Genomic DNA, 24,966 nt, shown 5'->3' on the forward strand with positions numbered 1-24,966 from the left:
AGGGATTGAAGGAAAAATACTTGGACAGATGCCTGCAAGAATATAGTTTAATTAAATTTATCTGGATTTTTTTTTCTCGTCCCTTAGGTGCCCTCCAGGAAGACACACTTCAGCTGATCGCTCATTACCATGCTCGAAAAGATGAGAGAAACAGACCCAGGTGGGAGGCAAGACTGAATCAATTAAGGGTACTTTCTAGCCTTCAGTTCTGTGGATTTACACAATATCCCAATTCTTGTCCTAAAACACCAGCCAGCAGATCTCTCTTTACCTACTCAGAGGAGTTCTGATGCTTCTGAACTCCTTTCAATATAACGAAGAAAGAATTCTACTGAACAGACCCATGGTCTGTCAAGTGCTTTCCTTTCAATTCAGGCAGCAGCTTTTGACACTCTAAAAAGGCATCTGTCATTTTTCAAGTAGCACAGACGCCTGCAAGTTGTAAGCCAAGCCAAGCCCTTCTGAGCATTCACAGAGACGTTTTAAGCACAGCCCAGTAACAACCACCCCCCACCCAGCAAAGTCACCGGAGTAAAGCAAGTGTGCCTGTAACTGCCTGGATGCCTCCATGGTTTTTTTTTTCTTTTCTTGGTTTTTCCTTCACTGCCACTTCAACAATACCATGGATTATGTGTGTGGTGCCAAAAATGTCCAGGTGGACCAGATGGCTGCTAGGGATTGGGCCAAAAAGCTTACTAAGGAAAAACAACCAGCATGGGGACAAACCAGGGCGGACAAACCAGGGCCAACATTTCAGAAAGGGGTCAGAATGAAACTGCTTTTTCTCAGGAGGGAAGGAGCACAAGGGCCTCGTGCCCTTTGCCCAGATAAAAGGCTCTGGATTTGCTGCCTAGTGGGTTTTGAGCTTGAGTGCACTGAAGGGGCTGCTGTCACTCTCCTCAGAGAAATGACTGTCACTTTAGCAGCTTGATAGGAGCTCAGATAAATTATTGGGAAAACACAGCTCTCATCTTTTGGGGAAAAAAATTGTCATACTATCCTGGTCATTCAGTTAATGGCAAATTTTGTAAATGGCAATGATAATCCTTATTTCTGTAACAATTTAATAGCCATTTTCACTGCTACTACAACTCACACATTTGTCATCACCACATGAAATCTAGTTACTTTTAATTGCAAAAATACTAATCCAGTTAAGTTTTCTAATAATCTCTGCTGCTAAACACTCTTGTCTCTTCCTTTTTTAATCAGGACATCATATTAGCTGAAGTATCTAATGGGGAGAGGGGAGAAAAAGTGAATTTTTCTTCTGGTCATAAGCTCTTTTCCAGAATGGTTCTTGAGAGTTATGGGCTTGCAGTACAGGATGTGTGTTGTATGTGCCAGCCCGACCCTTTATTTAGGTGCTGAAGGATGATCTGTCAATCACCACTCATTACAGATCAATTGTGCATCTGTTTGTTTAAATTTGCAGGGATTATTTTTGTTAGTCAGTAGCATTTGTTGTTGTGTTAATTACCCAGGATGGGCTGCTGTTCTCAGCTGTGGGACTTGATTAGATTTTCCTTGCCCTTGTCAGCTCCCTTTCAAATCCCTGTGATGTTCTCTACCTTGGGTGCTCAGCAGTTGAAACAGGGACAGTAAGACAGAGCCTGCTGGTAAATCAAGTCACCTGCAAGGTGTGCCTCAGTAAATATGGAAATCGGACTGTTCCACAGTTCTAGAGCTGACAGAGTAATCCTGGTGCTGTAGGGCAATGCTCTGCCCCTGTTGACACACTTTTTTCTTCCTTTTTTTTTCTTTAACAGGCAACATCCATCACGGCACATGAATAGCAGGCATAGGGAACTAATGGTCCTTGACTTTGCTTTTGCTGTTACACTCCCAAAAGAAAAACTTTCTATTGATCATCATGACAAATTACACAGAACCCAAATGTAATATCAATGTGCTAAATCTATTTTCACCTATGTGATGTATAGTGCATTAGCATGTGGTTTGAAACACCTACACTGCTTGGATAGGAGCTGAAACAAAAGCCAAGCAACACAGAAACAGGGTCACCTTTTTTTTTTGAGGGGGTGGGGTAATTATGTGAGAATTTATTAAATTATTTTTATTTTCATAGCATGCAGAAGAGATAGCAAGACAATGTCACATGAGCTATCTCGAAGGCATTTTGCAATGTAGAATACTCGAGGTCATGTTCACTGTCTTTCATCAAGGTGTGATAAGAAGGGTTTGGAGAGAAACAGAAGCTTTCCTTCTGCAGGGCCATGGAGCACAGCTGAGCTCAGCTGTCTCCAGGCACAGGCAGGGGTAACCCCACTTAATCCAGAGGATGGTGGGGGGCTGCCATCCCTTCCAGTAGAAGATTAGTGTAAGATACACACTGGCAGCAGAGACAGTGACAGATCATTTCTTCCAGGCTGCAGACCACACTCTAACCTGAAGAATTTTCCTAATTATGTGGCTGTTTCTGGCCCATCCATGCACAAGCCAGCACATATCCACACAGGGATAAACTGCAGTGAGTTCCACTGCCTGGATTCTTGGATTTGCTTTAGCCATATGGTTTACTTTAACTTTATCTGCAAAGAACCAGTTTACTTTAGGGTTACAGCCTGTTTTCCAATATTAGCACAAGTGTGATAGCTGTGGTAATCTCAATATTTTGGACAACTCCAGAACCCAAAATATCTGATGTAAGGCAACATTAGAAACATAGGTGACTGTAACTGCATGGGGCACATTTATGAAAGTCTTCCTGCGTGTATGACACACACCAAGGGAAGAGAGACACCAAAACTTTGTGCTTTTGCACACAAGCAATAGCACATTTAACTTGAATTTTGGCCTCTGAACTGCATATTTGTGCAGGCACAGACAGTATCTGCAGATGTAAATGAGCCACAGGAATTGTCCTCATGCCTGTCATTAAGAATGGCCCACAGACTCAGGTCCTCAGGGCATGGAGGTGCCTAAGACTCTTTGGTCTCTTTAAGTAGGATTTAGGCACCTTAAGGAGCTGGCCTAAGGAATGCACTTCTCCCTTGCTGAGAAAAGCTCAGTTCCAATGACTCAGTAGCTTTTTGCTTAAAGCAGAAGGATCTTGATCTCTAGTCTCTACTCTCTACTGTCTGCAAAAAGGAAGAGAAGCAAATTATATCCTTTAAAATATAAACAATTGTACTGATTATGAGGGCACAGAAAGGAGCCTGCAGCTCCCTGCTGGGAGAAGAGAGCTGCCTAAATACATCCAGAAGTTTCTCTGGGAAGTTCTTCTCTCCCCAGTGAGTTTTCCCAACCATGCTTTCTCTACTGGGTCTGGCTAGGATGGAGTTAATTTTCTTCATGCAGTGCTGTGCTTGACACTGGTGACTAAAGCACTGTTAAGACACCAGTTGTTTTGGCTATTCGTGACGTGTAGTTTTGGCTATTTCTCTTTCTGGAAGAAAAAAGTGAAGATGAGTGTTTCCAGCTGATACTATGGACAGGATGTCTTCCAATTTAATATGCTGTTTGGAGTAGCTCAGATTTAAACAAAGCTTTCACTTTTAAAATCCAACAAGCAATTATTCTGTTGTGGTTTTAGTTTCCAGTTGCACTCAATCTGGCAACTCCTTCCTGCTATAAATTCGCTTGAAACCAAACAGCAACTGTTGGATTGGAACTTCCCATGCCAAGTTTCACCTTGGAACAAACAGTCCTGAGTTACAAATTCCCAAAACTAGGATTTCATAAAAGCTGAAAAAAAAAAAAATTCAGAGTGACACTTCACGTTTCCAAGGCCAAACAGTGACATGAACATCTGTGGTTACCTTTTGTTCCTCGTATGCTTCTTTGAGACAGACGTAATTTGTCAGTGCTCTCATTGCAATCGGGAGCTTTCCAATGGCCTTCAGGTCCACAGGTTTCTTGTGAGCAGATATAATGAGAGTATTCATCCACCAGTAAGTGGCCTTTGAGAGCAAATTGACAAAAGGCTGCAGAAACCTGACCCCCAGGTCCTGCAGGTCCTCTGGGGGCTTCACTTTCTGAGGGTTCATGAAAAACACGTACCTCTGGAGAGGAGAAAATAGACAAGACCTGCTCAGAAATTATCTTATTAACAGTGATTTTTAGCAAAATTTTGTACAGTACAACTACAATGTCAAAATTGCATTTAAGGGTACATTTACATTGAACTTAAATATGAATTTGCTTATAAATAGGAGCATTTCCATTTTGGCAAAACACTGAGCAACATGGGATGTGGACACAGCTCTGCAGCCTGCCAGTACCACCTATCACCAGCTGAGCAACAACACAAAGGTACTCTTGGGATATAATTACTTCAAATTATTGAGGGTAAGAATGTGTGCTAACTTATACATTCACTACCTGAATAGTTGATCAGCATTTAATGTAGATACATACACACACATACACCCTCCTTACATCCACAAATATACATCTATCTATATAAATAAATTCACCTTGTCTGTAGATATATATAGATATATAGAGATAGGTAGATGGGTAGATAGATAGGTAGATGGATAGATGGATAGATAGATAGATACATGGATGGATAGATAGATGGATAGATAGATGGATAGATAGATAGATAGATGGATAGATAGATGGATAGATGGACAAATAGATAGATACATAGATCGATAGCTGAACACAGTCACCCATACATACCAAGCCCAGTGGACACACCAAGGACATACATTTTAAAGACATGACCACTGATTTCTACAGAATTAACAAAATATTTATGGCTAAGCTAAACTTGGGCCCAAACTTGACACAAACCAGAGTTACTTGGACTAAAGACCCACCTTCATCCCCATGATACTGCTGATATTTTCCCAGACCCTGCCAAAGAAGCCACATACCCTGACTCGAATGACGTTGATCTCCACAGCCATGAGCAGCCCGTAGAGGATCACCATAATTCCAGTGATGCAGAAACGCAGCTGAGAAAAAGGAACACCATCCTGGCAGTATCTGACAAGCTTGATGGTTTTGGTGACAAAGGCCATTATCCAGTAAAGGAAGAGAGCTGTAAAACAGGTGCACACTCATAGTGGAAAAAAAATAAATACATATATGAGAATTTAACTACACCACTGCCTCAGAAGTCTCAGCTTCCAAGCCCCACCCCTGGAAGCGTTCAAGGACAGGTTGGATGGGGTTCTAAGCAACCTGGTCTAGTGGAAGGTGTCCCTGCCCATGGCAGGGGTGTTGGAACAAGAAGCAGAAGTCTCATAACTTAACAAACATCACATTGCCTCTTTAAAAAAGAAGAGTGCATCCCAAGTGAGAGTATGGAAATCTGCCCATTTTAAAAAGACTTCATGGAGTTTAGTGATATCCTGAATCCTGGCTTGTACCTGTCAACAGCTTGTTCAGGTTGCTGAGTTACAGGTAATTTGGACAGTATGAATCTCTATGAAATATTGTCCTGCAATGTCTAGTCTGACCATCTCCTGACTGAGACAGCAGGCTGGATAATCTTGAAATCAACTGCAAAGGATGCTGAGAAACAACAGCATCTGCACAGGACGGTTCGTGGTCAGATTAGTGTTAAAAGTGGCCTTTCGAAATAGTCCTTTTGAGTGAAGACAAATTCTTCCTCAAAAAAATGAGCAGTGTTAAGAAATACCTAAAAGCTCGTGATAGAAATACAGTAGTCATACAAGGCTTTCTCTTTTGTGATAATTTTAAAAATAGTTCTCAGCATGTACTTCATAAAAGTACTCCTATGATACTACTAGTTGGAAGAGCAGAGAACTATTCCTCTTCTAATATTCTCATATGTTTCACCCTCCTCTTCAATCTACACAAGCTGACTTTGGCTAAACTACTGGGTCTTGTAAGAGTACATAAATGTTAGACTTGAGTGCATAAATATTGGACTCAGACTTACCCAGCAGTAACTTTGGAAAGTTAGATGTCTCAATATTATGGTAATAGACTATGGATACAGTGGCAGCCACAAATCCCATTATAGCTGGTAGAAAGAGATGCAGGTGGCGAGATTTCATTTGTCTGGAAATAAATCAGGCAGAAATTAGTGAATTTGATGCCTTTTTTCACCATTGTGTGAAACCATAGGTGTTCTGCTTATCTATTCAAGAGGAAAAAAGTGACTTTCCTAGAGACAAAAAGGATTTTTTCCACGTGAATGCTTTAACTTTTGTCAGTATTTACTTGCCACTATAGCACGAGAGGAGAATAAGTGCTAAGAACAATCATCTTCATCCCACCAAAATCTGCATGGCTCATGAAATGATTCTGTGATTTTTTTTGGGGGGAAACTTCCTTATGCTTTACTATTCATCCCCTCACACGTTAAGACCATATATTAATGAATGCAATTAGCTTGATTGTCCACCAAACTCTGCCACTTACGTGTCAGAAACTATTCCCTCAGCTATTTCACACACGTGCACGAACAGGAGGGTGAATGTCAGGATCCACCTCAGGTTGTGTCCAGGGAAGTGCAGCCAGGTATTGTGGTGAATCTGGACTTTGGAGCTTTGGCTTCCCCAGCCTGGGAAAGGATGGTAATGAAAGAGAAAGGTTATCACAGTGATAACCAGTGACTTTTCTAATCCATAGGTCACACTTAATATATATGTAACAATCAATACAAACACCCTACAAGGCTATAGGGGCTGTTGTGACTGAAAAGATGAGGCAGGAGTGTCTCAGTGGCCATGTAACTTCAATCTAACCCTGAAGACAATGGGACAACAGTCTTCCCACAGTTTCAATTAAAGAGAAGAAATCCCTGGCCAAGAAAAATGATGACAAAACAAAACAAAACAAAAAAACATCTCAAGTGTCATCCTCAGACCAACAGATCTGAAGTGATGGCACAACATCACGTCTTTCCCAGTCACAGACAAGAGTGGGCAACGTTTTCCACTGATATAAAATTTGTCTCCTCAAATGAAGCCTCAAAGAGATACATTTACTTCAAACAAATAACATACAATTTAAGCTACTGTGGGTTTTTTTCCCATAACATTGTCAGAAAACAGAGGGGATTTTCAGTGGCTGCAATGCTATTTCGAAATTGATTGGCTGATACCTGTAAAAAAATTAAAGCAGCCACTCAATGCATAATCCAGAGTGTTGTAAAAGTTTCTCTCTGTCCTCAGACTTTGCATTGAGCTTCTATCAAACACTTCTGCAGAAAACCCCATCATTCAAGGGTGACTTGCTCTGATTTCAAAGAAAGAGCCAGCACTGACATAAAAACCCAGCACTGTTGGAAAGAGTTCTCTATAACCCTTGTTTGGGTTTTTTTCCCCCAGTCTTTAGTTATTATTTTGTTAAAACTTTTTTTCTTATTGCTTTGCCTTATTAGTTAATTAGTTTTCAGTCACTGGATTATGTTATAATATTTTATTTTATTTTATATATTGCCTGCTGCCAAGTGTTTTAGCCCACAGGTTCCTGTAGCCTATTATTCAGTCACTTTAGAGTCTTTTTGCACAAGAAAAGTCCTTAAATCCCCAGTTCAAATATAGTCCCAAATTCAAATCTTCCTCGTGCAAGAAATGTATTCCTATGTACATATATGACACCAGGAAAGTGGTGTGGAAGAACTGATGTGCCATTTCTCATGCAGTTGTCAGGAGAGTATTTATTTTCATTAGTACTTAGTGCCTTTTGATGGTTATTCAAGTCTCTTTATCTCCTATGATCAGTTTGACAGCTCTGAAAACGTATTAAATTGTATTTATTTCATCCCTGCAAGTTAACTGGGATAAAGAGACAACTAGAGAAAAAAAAGTGTCATTAGAGTACTAGTTTAGATATGGTTTTTATACAAGAAAATATGAGTTAGAGCTGTTCCACTCTCCTAAATTCCTCAAGGGGGATTTATCATTTCTTCTTTTCATTCCTGTGGGGGGAAAAAAAATTATCTCTATAGCTCTACTTTTGTTTACAAATGTTGGCAAAAAGAAGCAATTATTCTGTTCTAAAAATTTCCTACACTTGTCCTATCCTTAGTTCCAAGTTGCACATTTTAGATATTCTCTGAAATTCACATAACTTGAAGGGAATTCAGACCCACTGCCCTGAGTCTTCTAGTGTCTAATAATAGTAATTTCAGTTCTGAGGAAAACTTCTACAGAGAGAAGTTTGGCTCTGATGCCTCTGGTTCTCATCCATCTCTTCATACTGATTAGTTCATATTCATATCCAAAAATGCCCACATTTAAAGCTGGTTTGGCATCACATCCTCTGGGAGAAGCCATTCTGCCTCTTGTTTTCTTTAAAATCAAGAAATATAAAACATCCAACGATTTCACTACAGGACGAATAAAACCAGACTGAATATAAAACCCGTGCTCAGGTGTTTGCAGGATCATAGAATCATAGAATCACAGAATCAGCTGGGTTGGAAGGGACCTCCGAGATCATCAAGTCCAACCCTTGACACACTACCACTGTGGTTCCCAGCCCATGGCACTGATGCCACATCCAGTCTCTTCTTAAAAACCTCCAGGGACGGAGAATCCACCACTTCCCTGGGCAGCCCATTCCAATGCCTGATTACTCTCTCTGTAAAGAAATTCTTCCTAATATCCAACCTAAACCTCCCCTGGCACAGCTTAAGACCGAGCCCTCTTGTCTTGCTGAGAGTTCCCTGGGAGAAGAGACCAACCCCCACCTGGCTACAACCTCCTGTCAGGGAGTTGTAGAGAGCGCTTGAGTTCCTTCACCAGCCTCGTTGCTCTTCTCTGGACCTGTTCCAGGACCTCAATATCCTTCCTAAACTGAGGGGCCCAGAACTGGACACAGCACTCGAGGTGTGTCCTCACCAGCGCTGAGTCCAGGGGAAGAATCACTTCCTTGGACCTGTTGGCCACACTGTTCGTGATCCAGGCCAGGATCCATTGGCTTCTTGGCCACCTGGGCACACTCTGGCTCATGTTCAGCTTCCTGTCAATCCAAACTCCCAGGTCCCTCTCTGCCTGGCTGCTCTCCAGCCACTCTGTCCCCAGCCTGTAGCGCTGCAGGAGGTTCCATGATCGCTGATTAACTCACCAATAAACAGGATTGGGAAGGTGATAAATAGCAGGAAGACATGGGGAACCAGGTTGAGGGCATCCACAAAGCAGACATTCCTCAGGACACCAGCACTGATGTTGTAGGCCGAGGCGTTGTCGTTCCCACAGAATGCGAGTCTCATCGCTCCCAGAGGGTCTGGCTACTGCAAAAAAAGAGAGATTTTTTGTTTACCGGGAATGCTGGCATTCCCTTTACCCAAAGACCAAACAAATAGAATAAAGAGACACTGAACAACCCACGCAGTTGCATTTTGAAAGTTATTTTGGGCTACGCCAAGTGTAAGCACGTTAGAATGAAGGCTGTGCTCATGAGACATTTGTGTTTTGCTGATATTGTTTATATTTATTTGTATCTACTATTTATAATAAGTGCTATTTTTAAATGAATTGTGCCTTTTAGTGTTCATTATATGCACAGATCTTCTCCCTGTGAGAATAAGGAAGTTTTGAAGAAGAATTATTTCCATTTCCCATAAGAAAACCCAAATGGACATAAGCTGACTCCTGTGGGTAAGTGCTTCTCTGGTGAGCCAACATTGCCTGTGCAACATCTCTAACCATTTGTTGCACCACATTCTGCTCTGGACCTTTGATATTTATGATTTAACAGCTTTGCATTCAGTGATAATTCGTATTTCTTTGTTGTTGCACAGAGCAACAGTCACACACACCAGTCATTGGAGATGACTGACAAACTCTTACCCAAAGTAGGTAGCATTGAAGGTTGCACAGGCAGTAAATCAGCATTTGTGCTTGATCCTGCAAATCCTTATGCACGTGCTTAGACTCATCTAAGCAGTCCCTGACTACCATGATTTCTTAGAGATTATCTTTGTACACCAAGATAAGCTCATGTGTTCGTGCTTGCAGACCACAGTGTGACCAGTTTCTGGCTTTCATCAACCTGTGCATCTTTTATTTTTTCATTCTTCTCTATCAGAAGATGAAACAAGATTGCAACCAAAAATGTGTCCTTGCTCATTTCTTTGCCTGAGACTTATAAGGAGCAACACAGTGGTTAGAATTGGATTATATAAACTCATTTACTCACATCATTCTCTTTTCTCAAATTTCGTATGCTAAAATAGAAAGGATATATTTAATTCAGCAAAGCATACTTCTCCAACAACATTGGCATTAATGACAAACGAGTTTTGCTGAATCAGAACCAAATAGAGATGCAAAAAAGGCATGAATGCAGTTTAAAATAAAAAAAGGTTAGTTAATGGGGAGGAAAGGTTTTCCTTCTTTCCTCAAATAGTTTAGATTAATTCTGTGAGCCTAGTTGTTTAAACAAGGTAAGCATAAACTACTCAAGTAGTCCCTTAGAGGGAGCATAAACATGCAGTTCTTCAAAAGATACAGAATTCAAAGGTGCATTTTGAACCTCTGCTAAACCCCCTTTTCACTTTTAACTAACTTCTTGCTGGTTCTGAAAAGCATAATCCATATTGAAACACATCAGAGACGCTTGTAAAGGAGTTTCTTTGAAAAGAATGTGAGAAATGCAGTTCCTTTCTCAAATATATCAGCAATTTATGGCTGAGATTTGCCAGAAGTAAAACATAACTTGCATGCATGTACTTACTGTGATGCAAAAGCTGATGAACAACCCACTCAATCTTCAGTAAAAACCATCTGTTAATAGTCCAGAACAGTTTGATGCAGAGTTTGGCCCATTCTCTGTAATGAATAGAGTGATATGACCACTATCATTCTATCATTTTATTTTTATATAAAAATACATTAATCAATAAATGAGACTAGCAACGCAAAAGAAATATTATGTTAATATGAATTCTGTCTCAATTGGGGACTTACTAGCAAAAAAAATATGGAACTTTTCAAAAAGCTGCACAGAGATTGTGTGGGTTTAACTTGTAAAACTTGACATGTCTCCTTTAAGAGAAAACTAATGGTAATGATAATCTCTTGAAAATCAGAAGCGCTGTTTCCTCATTTTTATCGAAGGTCAGAAGTCCAAGGGAGTTCTGCTGGGAATTTTCCTCCCTTTCCCACAAAGAGGACTCTTTTCTGAGACAGAGTAAGATGCTGTTGTGGTCTGGTGGTTGGAGTGGTACCGAAAGGCAGGAGAATCCTGGGTTCAAATGAGCACTGAATCATTGACTTCCAGTGTAGCTTTTGGCTTCTGGACAAAAATAAATCTGGGAGAAAGGATTAAAACCACATCCCAGGGAAGCTAAGGGAACTGTTGGGGGCTTTTTCACATTTTTCTGGAAGGGAAATGGAATATAGGCAGTAGGTGTTCCTGTGGAAGAAAGGACTAATAATTTCATGGAGAGTGTTATCTCCTAGCTAACAGTTTGTAGAGGTTTCCCATTACACCAACAACACACTCTTAAAACCAGTTGTCCTTTGCTGAGAAAAGAATCTGGTCCTATTAGTTAATACTGATGTGTAGAGATAGTGCCCATCATAATAGTAATAATTTTCAAGAGTAGGTATGAGCACTTTATTCATAGTACTTTTGTTACATCTTCACTTCAAAAAGGAAGTAGAATTTAATTGTCTTCTGTTAAAATGAGACAGAAAATCAAGCCTAGGTTGGTTAGTTTGTAAAGAAAACAACAGAAAATAAAAAATTATTGCTTTGCCAATGAAATGATAGAGGGTAATTGGCAATAAATTCCCAAGATTTTAAATCAGAAAATACTTCATCGTTAATCAGCACATCCAGTGACCATATTCATTGAACCTCCACAGGCTTAAAATCTGTCTAAACATTTTGGCCAGTGTTGTGATGCTGTGCTGACTCAATGCCTCATAAAATGCCAAATCATAAGGTGCACAACTTTCCTTTTTAGCATCACCCACCTCAGGACACACATCTACTACAGCATGGCATTGATAGGGAATAGAGGAGATAAGAACTCTGGAAGCATTAACAGTCCAGTGACCCTTCCTTTCTCCCTGCCTTCCATCCTTTTGTGCATTCCCACTGTGCTGGGAATGAGCTGTAACTGGAAGTGGAGGACTTATGTTCTGCATCTGTCGGTGTACCCCAACTTCTATAACACCTTCTAGTGTCTACACAGACAGGCTGCTGGCAGCTCCCTGTATCTTCAGGAATAGTGTATGGAAACACACTGCAGTACAGCAGAGCTCCAAGAGATCCATCATTCCCTTCCCACCCATTTCTGGTACAGAAGGCAGATCTGTTAAACCCTCCACAGTTTTGTGACTCAAACCACTGGACCTTGCGCTGTGTTTTTGGAAAACTTACAAACAGAGAAGGCTCTGGAGATGCAAAGCTGCACAGACACATCACCCTAGAAATAAAGGACATCATGCAGTTTCTACTTCCTGGCTCAAGCTGCACAAATAGGCAAAATATATTGGATGAAATTTTACTGACATCTAAGGGATGAGGGAGAGTCCCATTTGGTTCAAAGCTGAAATTAGCCATTACTTTCTGCTGCATCAGGGCGTGCTTCCAGAAGCTCATTTTCATCACCCTCAAGGTTTAACAAGCTGTGTTCATCTCCAAAGAAGGACAGAAAGGAAAACCCCTGAGGCAGAAGAACAAATCCTTGATTTCTCTAGACAGTGCAGGGCATTTTGCAACAACGCTTTTGCAGCGCCGCTAAAAAAAACGGGCTGGACCATGACAGGTTTTCAGATGCCATCACTCATCCAACAGTGCAGCCTTCAGTCTTCTTTAAAGAAAAATTTGATAACGTAATGGCAAAATTTCTCATGCCCACACTCAGATCCCATGTTTGGAAAGTTTAGTGTAACTACACAAGGACACGTTCTCAGGGCTGTAAACAGTGTAAAAAGCACGTTCAAAAGATTGAAAAGACTAATTTGAGAGTCTAAGTTGCATTTTCAAACAATATTTCAGTATTGGGTGTTCTTTAAAGAAAGAGATCTTTAATAATTCTAAGAATTATAAAGATTTTTAAAAGGCCTCAGCTATACTGGCTTTTAATGAGGTTTTGAAAATCTCCACTCAAAAAACTGAGCCTGGAAATTAAGACAGTTTGAAAGACCATGATTACAGATACCAAATGAAAGGTAGAGCAAAAAGGCACTACTCCTTCCTCTTCTGTAAACCCATAAGATTTCATCTTATGAAATGAAATGAAAATGTGAAAAGGAAGAACAACAAATTTAGAAAAACTATGAAGAATTGCAGTTGTGCTTACTGTTGTAACTCATCAAAAACTGCAGCTGGAAAGGAAGATGGAACACTTTCATGATTAAGCACTGGCCAGATTTGGCTCTCTTAATAAAAATTAAACTATTCTTCCATCGCTTTAACTCTTTTAGTGAGCCAGTGTTGGGCTTCAGTCAGAACTAGATCTGTAAAGAGGTGAACTAGGCCTTTAGAGAGGTGAATCTTGCCCATGTTTCTCTCAGTGCTGAGCATTGTGCAAGTACATAACTAAACACATGGAAGACTTCTTATGTTTTTCCCAAGCAGCAGTTGTTGATCACTGCCAAAGACAGAATGCTGACCACATGGAACAGCAAAACCTGTAAAGAACAGCCATGCTGGAGGTCTTTGAATTAGCCCTCAGCAGGTCAGAGCACAGAGCTGACTCAAGGTTTCCCACCGTGCAGCCAAAGGTGATTTTCTCCTCATCAGTGATGAGGAGACAGGCTTTTTAGGCCACAGTAAGGATGCAGGGAGATATCAGAGGAAAAACGGGGCTGCAGAGGAGCATGAGGAGAAATTTGAAGAGATTTCTGTTGTCAAGGGGTGGAAGAGATAAAAGCGGTTAATGCTGCAACTCGGAGAAGGTATCACACTCCATAGCAGCCCCTGCCCTCCCACACCTGCCAAGACCCTTTCTTTGAGAACACCAGCAGCAGCACAAAGCCAGCCTTCCTGGAACTGTGCTCAGGTGAATTAAGCAGCAAACCCAGGTGGTTTTATCACCCTCAGCAGCCTGCTCCACTGCAGCCTCACAGTCCGGCAGAGAGCCACGCAAATATTAGTTCAGTCTCAGAATTAACAGTCTTTATCCCCCTGGTGCAATTCCCAAAATAAGAAGCCCTGCTCACAGGAAGATTAACACCAGTGGTGAGCTGTTGCAGTTGCCATACTTCAGTTCCAAAGTTGGCTCATGCAGGACTGTCCCAAGGACCACAGGAACAAGGCATAACAGTGGAGAAATGTCCACTAGTTTCCTAGCAAATCTTTGTCTGTGGGTCCCAAAGGAAGGGAGAGTCACTGGAAAGCAAAGGCCTCTTCTTCTCATATGGATTTACAAAGATCTTTTCTCTAAGCTCATGCCCAGGTGGGAATCTTTGGAGCTGAAGACTTCTCTACAAGCAGATGGCTTTGACTGGCAAACAGCAGGGGCTGCAAAAAATGGGAGCAGTCCAACTGCCACATTAAAGCAATAAAATGTATAACCCAAACATGAACATTCAGGAGAGAAAAGATGAAAGGGTAGCAGGTTATTCTGAAATCTGTTGGTCATCTGCAGTTATTGATCACCAGTACTTGTCAGGTAGTAACAGCCTTTCAGAAGAGCTGTTGAGTTCCTCAGATACTCAGTTAATAAGGCAACATTATTAATAGTTGTTACCAAAAAATGGCCTCCCCAGAGATAAATTCCCTTTCTGTAGAATACAGTAGGCCAACAAGTTATGCTGGGGTGATTACACTGAAGTGGGTGCATCACAGTATATTTGCTTCACTGCTACTTACAGCAGGAATGTAAAAATTTGCTGTACTTTACAATAATGTTGTCAAGTATACCAGGTTTAATCTGTCATTTCAGTCAGGGAAAATGCAGTAATGTGATAAAGATCACCTGATAACAAGTATGTGCTACCTGAGGGTACCAGCTACATTCCTCACTTGGGATGCCAAGTACCAGGTAAGTTTTTAACACTTGTAGGCTGGCAGGCCTTTGCCCTTTACAGTTATTGACAAATTACTCGCTTTAACTCCTGTCTTTATGAACTCTACAACTCATCAGAAATTCTCAGAGGTGGTTTTTCTTCCTCCCTTTGAAAATGGCCTTTGCTGAACAGTCACATATGAGCTAAAGCCACCAGCAAAACTTCACAGAGGGGGGGGGAATGGAAAGAACAATCAAGAGGATGGGCCCATGTGGGTGCCAGTGGAAGGCAATTCTCAGCCCTCCTTTACATCATTTGGGACTCTGATTCCCTGTTGGTTTATTTAATGAGGATGTGAACTATCTGAACAGCAGTTCACCCTGCAACAAAATGGCTAAAAAACCTTGTGTCCTTTAAGCATTTAAGTTTTTATGCTAAAATCCCCATCACTGGCAAGTTGAGACTTCCTGGTTTTGGGCGAAGGTGTACAGACATAGTCATAAGATAACAAACAGAAAACAGCAAAAAAGTGATTCACTGTGAAGAAGACAGAGGTTTTGGGAAGAAAAGAAAATAGATCAAAGTAGTAAACATGAAAATGACATAACACTGAACCTAAACGCTCACAGATATCATATTAACAAGCACAAATGGGGATTCTCAGGGCACTAAGCCAGTCCATGAGATATATTTTCCACAAGCAACTGTGAGGAAGACAGTGGAAAAGCGGTAGATAATCTGAATTTCCGTAAAAGTTATGAGAACATCCTCACATCCTCACCAAGTACAAAACTACAGGAATTCTAGTGAAAGACATTTTAACTACCTTAAGGGTCTTTTAAAGTGGACTTAAAAATCTTCAGATTCAAGAATTTCATCTTACCTGGATTATACCTCTGTTCGTCATGCTCTGCAAGATACTTATGACTATAGAGAAAAGAGTATAAATACACTCCTCAGGTGGAGCTTCCTTGGGGGAATAAAAATATTTAGAAAAACATTTATTGCAGTAGTTCTGTTGCCCATATTTTAAAAAAATATATGGATTGATAGCTGCACTTGCTAATTAAAAGAGATCAGTTTACAGAGCATACTTGTGTCTCAGTTCAGATCGAATTTCATTTTGGTCTTACATCTGATATGCATTATCTGCCTGTATATGCACATATATATAAATGTCTATACAGAGAGACAGACGTGTATGCATATAGGTGCAGGATTGAGAAAATACTCCCAGTTATACAAAAGTTCTTGTCTTCTGAATAAATCAGTCATTACAAAAGCAAGAATTTTTCTTTCCTTCTTGAATTTCACGGAGTGAATTTCAACTAAGGACGAATTATGAATTTATAAGTTTGAATAGACACAACAGAAGGCCTAACTCTGAGGTTTGCCACAGATATTAGGTGAGTGCTCTGAATCTTTTTTCCTTCTGGGTTGAAACCTTCTAGTTTGTCCTTCTTACCCTCCTAAAAGCACTGGACCTAACCCAGTCTATGTGATCTACAGTCCATGCATCCCTTGCAAAGAGTTTTGCAGCGGCAAAAAGCGCCACCCCTTTAAAACCTGTTTCATAAAAAATGATCCTATGCAAAATCCCATTTCCTTTTTATTCCTGTTTAAGCTGTGACCACCCATTCTAGATAGACCCCTCTTCCTTGCTGAGCACTGTCCCAGTTGCCCTGGGCCCTGCAGTGATGAATTACCTCTGGTGCCTGTCAGCGTTCGCATCGCTCGCTGCCGTAACCAGTAGCCTGATCCAAACGTTGCTGAAGTCAATGCAAAGAATCTCATTGACTTCTGGAGGATTTTTGGATCAGGCTCCAAACACAGAGAAAATCACAGCAGCAGCGGTGCTAAACAAGCTGTTGGCACTGCAAAGCCTCTCACACAAACATCTGCAGTGGTCTCACAGGTCTAACACATCGCTTTTTTTCTCTTTTTTGGTAAGTTTCTCCACACAATGCAATTCCCAACACCAGCGTGCTACTCTGCCCCGCTGCTCTAAAACCTTCCACTTCACATGCCAAGACAGGACAGCTTAAAAAAAAAAAACAAACATAACCCTGTGAACAGCAGCAAAAAAAAAAACATCAGCAGGAGGAGACAGTAAAGGCAGAGAACGCCTGCGAATGAAAAAGGAAAAGGAAAAAGAGATTGGAGTTGTAATCCCAGGAAAGAACGAGGAGCAGCCCTGTCCCAGAGATATAAAGGGAAGGAGGAGGAGGTGGTTAGTGGGAGATAATGGGGGAGGGTCATCGCATGCCCCGGTTGGTTGCTGAATGTTAGAACAAACTCTGCAGCTTACCTTTGGCAACACAAACCCCAAATCCCAACCCAAACTGTCACTCGGCTGTGTTATGTGATCAATATCATCCCGATGGCAGGATTTTTCTCCACTTAGTGAAGCCGCTCCAAGCCCTGGAGCGGATTATTTTTAGGCTGGTGATGGGAAGATCAGCTGCTGCCTCCTATCGAGTTTCCAAAGTGCACAAACTCTTCTTGTCTTTCTCAGACGCTGAAGGGGGCAGGAAACTGGGAAGAGACAGGCAAGCAAAAAGCACCGATTTTTCGCCTCCTGAAGCTGCAGTCCCCTGGGATTTCTTCTGCTTGCTTTTATTTTCATTTTTCCCCTCTCTGGAGCAGTAAGATTCCAAGAGGCTGCGTTGCAGCACATGGACTATTAGCAGATGGCTACTCTGAAGTAACTGATTTAGACAAGGTAGTCTAACTTCTGGCAGGCTTGCAGAGACTCAGCTTTGGATTTCTTTTGAATTAAGCTTGGATAATTGGAATTTGACAGCGTAATTTTGCATGTCTTCCACCATATTGAGCAAAAAACCTACTCAGATATTTTACTTTTTTTACTTACCTAAATCCCTCCAGCTGTTCTGCTTAAAAGACAGACCAAATCTCACTTTTTGATCACACGGACCTGCTTCTTTTGAAACAGCCTTTTTAAAACTTGAAAGGAAATTCCAAACTAATATGATTGCTCATACCAAGAATACAGTTTTCAATACAATAGCCCTTTTTTACATGGGCTATTTTTTAGCTGAAAAAAACATCATGTATGTTCATTTAGTGAGAAAGAAGTCCTGAGAGGGTCTACGTGCAGCCAGTTGGTTTGTTTGCTCACTTTTATTTCAGTGCCATCAAAGGTGAACCAGGATTCATATTTTTCTATCATGGTTTGAGCCCTAAAACTCAAAGGCACAAATTGCAAAGGTCTGGGGCTTGTGGTGCCTCACAGGACACATGGCAGCTCTTGGAATCATGGAACATCCTGAGTTGGAAGGGATCACAAGGATCATCAGGTCCAATTCCTTGGACTTGCCATTAGGTACTAGAGCTGGAGGCCCTTGGGACAGAATTTGCTTAAACTTTGTGGGATCCAGGGTCACTAAAGAGCAAATGATTTCCAATGGATTGAGGGGAAAGACGTTTCCGTGCCAGGAGAGGGGTTACAGCGAGCTCTGGGCTGAGGATGGGGTTGGATGGCTGAGGTCAAACACTGCAGGACATCAAAATCTTGGCAAATCCAGATTGCTCCTTCTTCTCTGATGTTTCTTACCTGACTGTTGTAGGGATGAGAAATCAGAAACCTCAGAACTAGAGAAAATGAGTATCTTTTGTTGTCTCCCTTTCATTTGAAGTATCAACACAGCATTACACTGAGACAGTCCTCAACAGTCCTCCACAGGGCTTGAAATCTTTTATGGCATTCATTTTTCCCCCCTTTCTTTTATTTCTTTCCTTTTTCAGGTACTAAAGTTCAGTGCTTTAGAAAAAAAAAGATTATTGACTGAAAGCTTCCAAGTTCTGCTATGTATCTATGTCTTGTTACACAAGATTTAATAAAAAAAATCTTTAACCCACCTAATCATCATCTGAAATAGCATTGTCATGTGATATTTTTGAAAATACATATAATGAGTAATATTTATGGTCATGATTTTCTTTATCAGAAGATGAAAGTTTAGTTAATTTCTGTCTATTAAACTTCATAATTTAATTCAGTTCTGCCATTTCCACAAAATTGTCAAACAGGAAGGAAAAAAAAATAAGGCACAGTGAATGTGGAATCAACCAGCATGTTTCATTTTACTGTTTCTAAGTGAAGTACTTTCATTCCTCTACGTGACAAGCTAAGATGTTTTGAAATGCTTTTTTTTAAAGGATTAAGAAAAATGAAAAGCTCTCGAATGTCAGAACACTCTCAGCTCTGATCTGAAAGGGTATTTTGCATCAGGGCTTTTCGATTTGCCGGGGGTGGGGGGAGGGAAGCGGGGGGGGAAGGAAGGTGGGGGGAAAAAATGGTAATTACGGGAATTCGAAACGTTTTAGGGTATGTTTGGACCTTTAAGCGAGCGGAAACAACCACAGGCCGATCCTCAGGTACAACACGTCGCCAGTTTTCCCACGTCAGATTCCAGCAGACGAGAATTCTGGTACCGACCGACATCTCCTCGAGAAGGAGAGGGAAGGGATGCGGGGAGGGATATGCGGAAGGATGCGCCAAGGGATGGGGGGAGGGATGCGAAGAGGATGCGGGAGGGATGCGGGGAGGAATGGCGGGTGTGATGCAGGGAAGGATGCGGGGAAGGATGTGGGGAAGGATGCGGGGAAGCATGCTCCACCCCTCCGCCGCCCCTCCCGTCCCCGTGGGGCACTCACCGGCGGCCGGGGGGGACCCTCCGTGGGCTGGTGACCCCGGAGAAAGGGGAATATGTGACCATGGCTGACGGGCAGCCTAAAGACAGAAGCTGCTTCACCTGATGGCCTCGTGGAGGGAGTGGGGATGCAAAGAATTCTAAGCAGATCTCAATGAAAACGCCGAATTTTGGCTCCACGAAATCCACACAGATTCCATCAGCCTGGCCAGCCTATCCCAAAGGAACCAAAATGGTGAAGGAATAGTGTCAGCGGGAAGAGGTTTTCATAAATTAGGGTTTTCATAAATTCCTCACTAATGTGAGGAAAACAACCTAAGAGCTGCTGCAGTCTGGATTAATCTGCCACAGGTCCCAGCTGAGCACTCTCCACCTGGATTGTCCTGGTTTATTTAACCCACTAACCAGGAGGGGAAAGGTGGCTGCACTCTGGACAGTGTTCTCCCAACAGGCTGCTCTGGTTCCAGCTGACAATAGCTTGCTCTGCCATTTTCCACACTGTGGACCAATCCATAGGTCTCCCTGTGTGTTCTTTATGGCACTCCAAGATGAGCAATGAAGGCATTGGATCATAAGGAGCTCCCACTTATTATCCAAACTCAGGTAGCTGCTTGCAGGGTCCCAGTCTTTCCCACCTCTTAGAGGAAGAGCTGAAATCTCCATCATTTCATAGGTGATTTTGTTTGAACTGTGCATACTAAAGCAGCTGTTCTGGAGAAAACATGGATATTGTGCTGAGAAAGTGGGGACAAATTCCTTGACTAATATAGTTTATACCAGAGCTTTATGCTAATATAGCAATATAAACAAATATTCAGAGTAAATTATGCAAGGTATGGACTGTCAAGTCTTTATTTTGCTTCTAAATTTGTCAGTGACAGAATCCCCACAGAGCTGTGTCAGTTCTCGTGCCACCATATAAAAAGATCAGACTGACACAGCTTCAAGGTTATTTTACTTACACTTACAACCCTACATAAAAAAGGAAGGTTTGCTATATTTGTTTTAATTACACATTGCTTATTGTATCTAAAAAAATAATAATGGGGCTGCCAAGAAAATGATAATGAAGTAGCAAAACTTAATTTTCTATTTTCATTTTTTTTAATGTAATGGAAAATGCAGCCAGGTCTTTGAATAACTTCTCTGTCCCTTTTAAATATATATTGTGATTAAGCATGGAGGGGGGAAGCAAAAGAATCTCAGTATTATTTGAAATATTTTCCACAGCTTCTTTAGAAGTTATTACTCCTGGTTTCTATGGGGAAAAGTGTTGTGGAAAATATATACAGCAAAATTTCAACAGAGCAACCTGAGCAGCTCTAAGGACTCTATATGGAGAATGACAAGAAAATCCCAGACTTCAGAGTTCATCACTATAAAAGGTGAACAAAGCCACAGGACTTGAGCAGGGATTTACAAACCTTCTGATCTTTGAGGGACAACTGCACACCAGAGGCACCACAGTTTGCCTTGGTAGCTCCTAATCTTGGCCAAACCCACGTGCAAAGTTAGATCCTGCACAAAATAGAACTTTTCAGCCCTCCAGTTTTATTTGTTCTGTTTGACAAAGGTTGTTTTATTAAAAAAAAAAATTAAAAATCAGCCCCATTGGCAAGCAAATGCATAATTTGGTTTGGATTGCATTCCTTTTTTTTGCTTCAAAAACCCTGCAAAACCTGAGAGCTGTTCTTTTAATATTGGAGGGCTTTTCAAGGCTGTCAAGAGTAATGCAAGATCTCCCCATCCTCTAAGTGCAGAGGAGTTGCATCCTAAAAATCACCATGTAAACTTTTTGTATTATAATTTAAATTCTACCAAACCCACAAATCCACTCGTATTAGAGATTACAATGATATTGTGGATTTTTTCTGTGTGTGTCTGTGTGTGAGAAACTGGGAAAAAAGGTTGTCTTTTTGTTGTGCTATATAGAATTTTTGTCCTCTAGGTTGTTACTGGACAATTCAGACTATTATTGTGTGTTGCCCAGAAAATCATCATTATTTTTAAGCCAGTCAGATGTTAATCCTCTGCAAACAAGGTAGAACTAAAATAGGATTAGGTTCATTTTCTCCCATTCAACTCAACCAGGTATCTACATTTCTTAGGCCCAATTACAAATTTTGGCTTTTAGATACATAGTAGCCACAAATAAAAAGTTTAGGTGTCTAATTTCAGTGTGAATGCCTGGAAGGGGAGTTAGATACTAAACACAGAACTCGCCTCACCCAGGATTAAATAGCAGATATTTGATTTCTTATGTCTCTGCTGGTTGGCCAGACTCCCTATATGGCCTTGGGAGAGAAAAATACATTTTCAGAGGATTATTCTTTTCATCCTAAACTGGATATATAAGATAGTGGGAATCAATTCCCCCCTGGGTATGACTCTCTCACTCCATGGAGAATGAGAGTGTCTACATGGTTGTTATAGTCTTAAGTAATTCACACATGTAGAACTATGGAAGTGAACTCCTGCTGCTCCACATGCTATGTTTGGAAATGAACCTAAATCACCGGAGCACTTCTGAAAATTTTAAGTGTATCTTTTTATTTTCTTTGAGGTATGAAAATAAATTTTCAGCCTGATGTATTTTTGCTTGTACCTATGTTATTGTGTACAGCAAGAGAATATACTAAAAGGACAATAATCATGGCAAGTACCTTGTGGAAATCATCCCCACCATTTTTACTAGACCTGGCAGAACCCACACAGTCTTTCTCCCACATCCCTTACCATCTCTGATTGTAATTCCAGAGGTTGTCATGCTGAGCCCTACTGCATTCCATGCTGGGGAAAATGTACAGCATGAGGAAAAACAAATCATCAAAACCATAAGAAATCTCTTTTATGTGAGACTACTAAATTAATTTGCCTACAGTAACTCTGAAATCTGACATCTGTTGCATACAAAGACAGCCTGTTAGTTTGTTTGTTTTTATCATCCTAGTTACAGGGATAGTAGGGGAAGCTCAGAACTATGTGGACGTGACCAAACTGTGTATTCTACACCCTCCATGTGATGTTTTGGTGGACTGTACTGGCAGCTGAGTGAGCTTGACTGGGAAAAAATGGCAAAAACACCCCAATGTGACTGGCCCAGTGTATCCTTGGCAAGGATTGCCTCAGGAGCAGGAATTTCAAAGACCCGAAAGGGAATTTTGGGAGAGCTGCTGTGGAGACAGGGGAAATTAGAGCGCTGAATACCTTCCCTGGTCTCTCAGATGACCCTTCTGCTGTGGGGCTGCTGAGGGTCGAAGAACCCTTGGGAAGGAAATCACCCTGTCCCAGTGCTGGGGTTAGAGATGGTGGGGTGCACAGGGGAGATAATGGCCAGCAGCAGCTTTCTCTCTTGGCTCCTTTTCTTCAGGATGAATCCCTGGACTTATTCAACTTTGGAGACTGCACACAAATTGTGGAGCTGGGCTCCTGTAAATTATGGCACTCCATTGATTTTGGCAAGGCAATAGCCTGTCCCACCTCCAGCCCAGCCCAGCTCTGGAGCAGTGCTGGCTGTGCAGATGATGGGCTGCTGCTGGGAGGGAAAAGACAGCTAAAGTTTCCTATCCTGTGTGGGATCCCTTTGTGTGGGAGCAGTCACTTTTGCAGGCTGCATCCAAACTTTGGAGGTGGGCTCCTGAATGAGGATAACATCGCCTTTCCTCGGGAAGGAAAGCACCCAGACCCGGTGTTGGTGGTGCAGACGATAAAATACCGGGGGAAGGTAAAGGCTGCAGGGGCTGTGATGCAATTCAAGGAGTGTGAGTTCAGTGTGGAGGTTTCTCGGCTGGCACTGAAATTTTTGCTGGATATTTTTAGTTTAACTACAGGATCTCTATGAGCGTGAAAGAACGGGCTGGTACACGTAGTTGGAAAGGAAAGCTCTGAGTGCACAATATAGCTGATATCCTTTGCTGTGAGTGTGAAACCCACCGAGTGTTTTCTCTCCTGTCACGTTTTGCGCCAGGACGAAAAGCTTTCGTTGCCTTTTACCTTCCACTGCCGCATTTCAGCAGCTCCACCAGATGGCGTGGTGTACTTCCAAAAAAGAAATCAAATGTACCTACAAAACTTGACCACCGCCTCCAAAATTAAAGATTCCTAGAGATTTCTCCCACACCTCTCCTTTACCACCACCGACACTAGGGGTGGGTTCTTTACTTCCACAGGAAAGGTACTGTTATCCTCTTTCTGGAGCCAACATCCAAGGCTGGAAAAGCACCTCCAAAATTGAATATGTCTGGGGATTGCTCCCTCAGGAAAGGTGCTGGGACAGAACGCTGTTGCTGGCCTTTGATGATGCTGGCTTTGACGGAAAGGGAAAAGCTTTGTGTCACAGTAAGCAAGTTGTGCTCATCACCTCCTCTCCACAACAATTACAGAGCTGCAGTTCCCACTTTTAGGGAAAAAAGCACAGCCTGGAAACCTATTTAAGACAAAGATACACAATGCTAAAAAATTACTTTCTAGGTGGTCACATCCGTGAAGACACAGACTCACCTGAGGAGACAGACCTGGGCAGAAACAGAGGACACACCTCATTTCCTTCCCTGCCATGTTGAAAGATAAGCTCTCATCAGAACTTGTTGATTTGCCATTATTTTTATGGATTTCTTTCCCCCTTCCAAGCACAGCTGATTTCCTAATTTCTTGCAGCATATTTGAGAAATTTGCGTGCAGCTCGTTCTTCATCACATTGAGGTCTCTTGAGTTGCATCCTGTTGTCCTTTGTCTAGAAAGATAAAGAAGGAAGGAGTGTAGGGAAGAGGAAATTACACTAAATTTGGATTAAGTCTAAATCATTCCTTGAACTTTTTCAGCAACATGAGGCTGTGTTCCCTGGCTCTATTAAACAGTGATTAATATTCAGTAAATTCAGCCAGAAGTGCTCCTCGATGTCTCAAGGGGCACAGGAGGATTGAAAGTAAAATGAAGTGAGAAACACACTGATCCCAGGCACAGTCACATGTGATAATCACTGTCTTTTAACAAGAACTGGAAGCACAGTATTAACAGCAATGCCACAGAAATGGAAAAAGAATAATCAATGTTTCAGTAAGAATTAATTATTATATGCTTTTGCAGGGGTCACTGTTTCATGTCACACTGCTGCTTTTCCTTTAGAAATTTTTTTTATCACTTTATCCGGTGTTTCTCCTGTTGGATCCTGCTAGAATTTAAAATTATCAGTTAAAATGAAGTGATAATCTACTGAATTATCACACTGATAATAAAAATCCCCAGAAAAAAATTGGTAAATTGCACTTCTTTTCTACATTGAAGCCCATCAGTTTCAAAAGCCAGACATACAGGAAAGGCTATTTTACAATTCTGCTGGGTCTTTTCTTCTAAGACTTCTACAACACACAAAAGAGTTTAGGGGAAAGAGACAAAAAGAATATTGGGCAAATCCTGTAGAAATACAAAGC

General features: G+C 41.4%; 1 protein-coding gene across 11 annotated transcripts in view; it reads right to left on the reverse strand.

The window, feature by feature from the left end:
* ABCC9 (ATP binding cassette subfamily C member 9) overlaps positions 1-17,335 on the reverse strand; it is a 68,595-nt gene extending 51,260 nt beyond the window's left edge. For 9 of the 11 annotated variants that reach the window (XM_027693516.1, XM_027693512.1, XM_027693520.1 and 6 more), the window contains exons 1-7: positions 17,173-17,335; positions 10,633-10,727; positions 9,022-9,187; positions 6,367-6,508; positions 5,882-6,003; positions 4,848-5,014; positions 3,783-4,025 (exon numbers count right to left, since the gene is read on the reverse strand). In XM_027693516.1, the coding sequence (XP_027549317.1) occupies positions 3,783-4,025; positions 4,848-5,014; positions 5,882-6,003; positions 6,367-6,508; positions 9,022-9,166 (819 nt within the window). In that variant the 5' untranslated portion in view covers positions 9,167-9,187; positions 10,633-10,727; positions 17,173-17,335. The remainder of the gene's footprint in view (positions 1-3,782; positions 4,026-4,847; positions 5,015-5,881; positions 6,004-6,366; positions 6,509-9,021; positions 9,188-10,632; positions 10,728-17,172) is intronic. The other 2 variants (XM_027693519.1, XM_027693511.1) reach the window with 2 other exon arrangements.
* Positions 17,336-24,966: the final 7,631 nt, after the last annotated feature.

Source organism: Neopelma chrysocephalum, unplaced genomic scaffold (assembly GCF_003984885.1).
Source record: "Neopelma chrysocephalum unplaced genomic scaffold, ASM398488v2 Primary Assembly neopelma1_92, whole genome shotgun sequence".
NCBI lineage: Eukaryota > Metazoa > Chordata > Aves > Passeriformes > Pipridae > Neopelma > Neopelma chrysocephalum.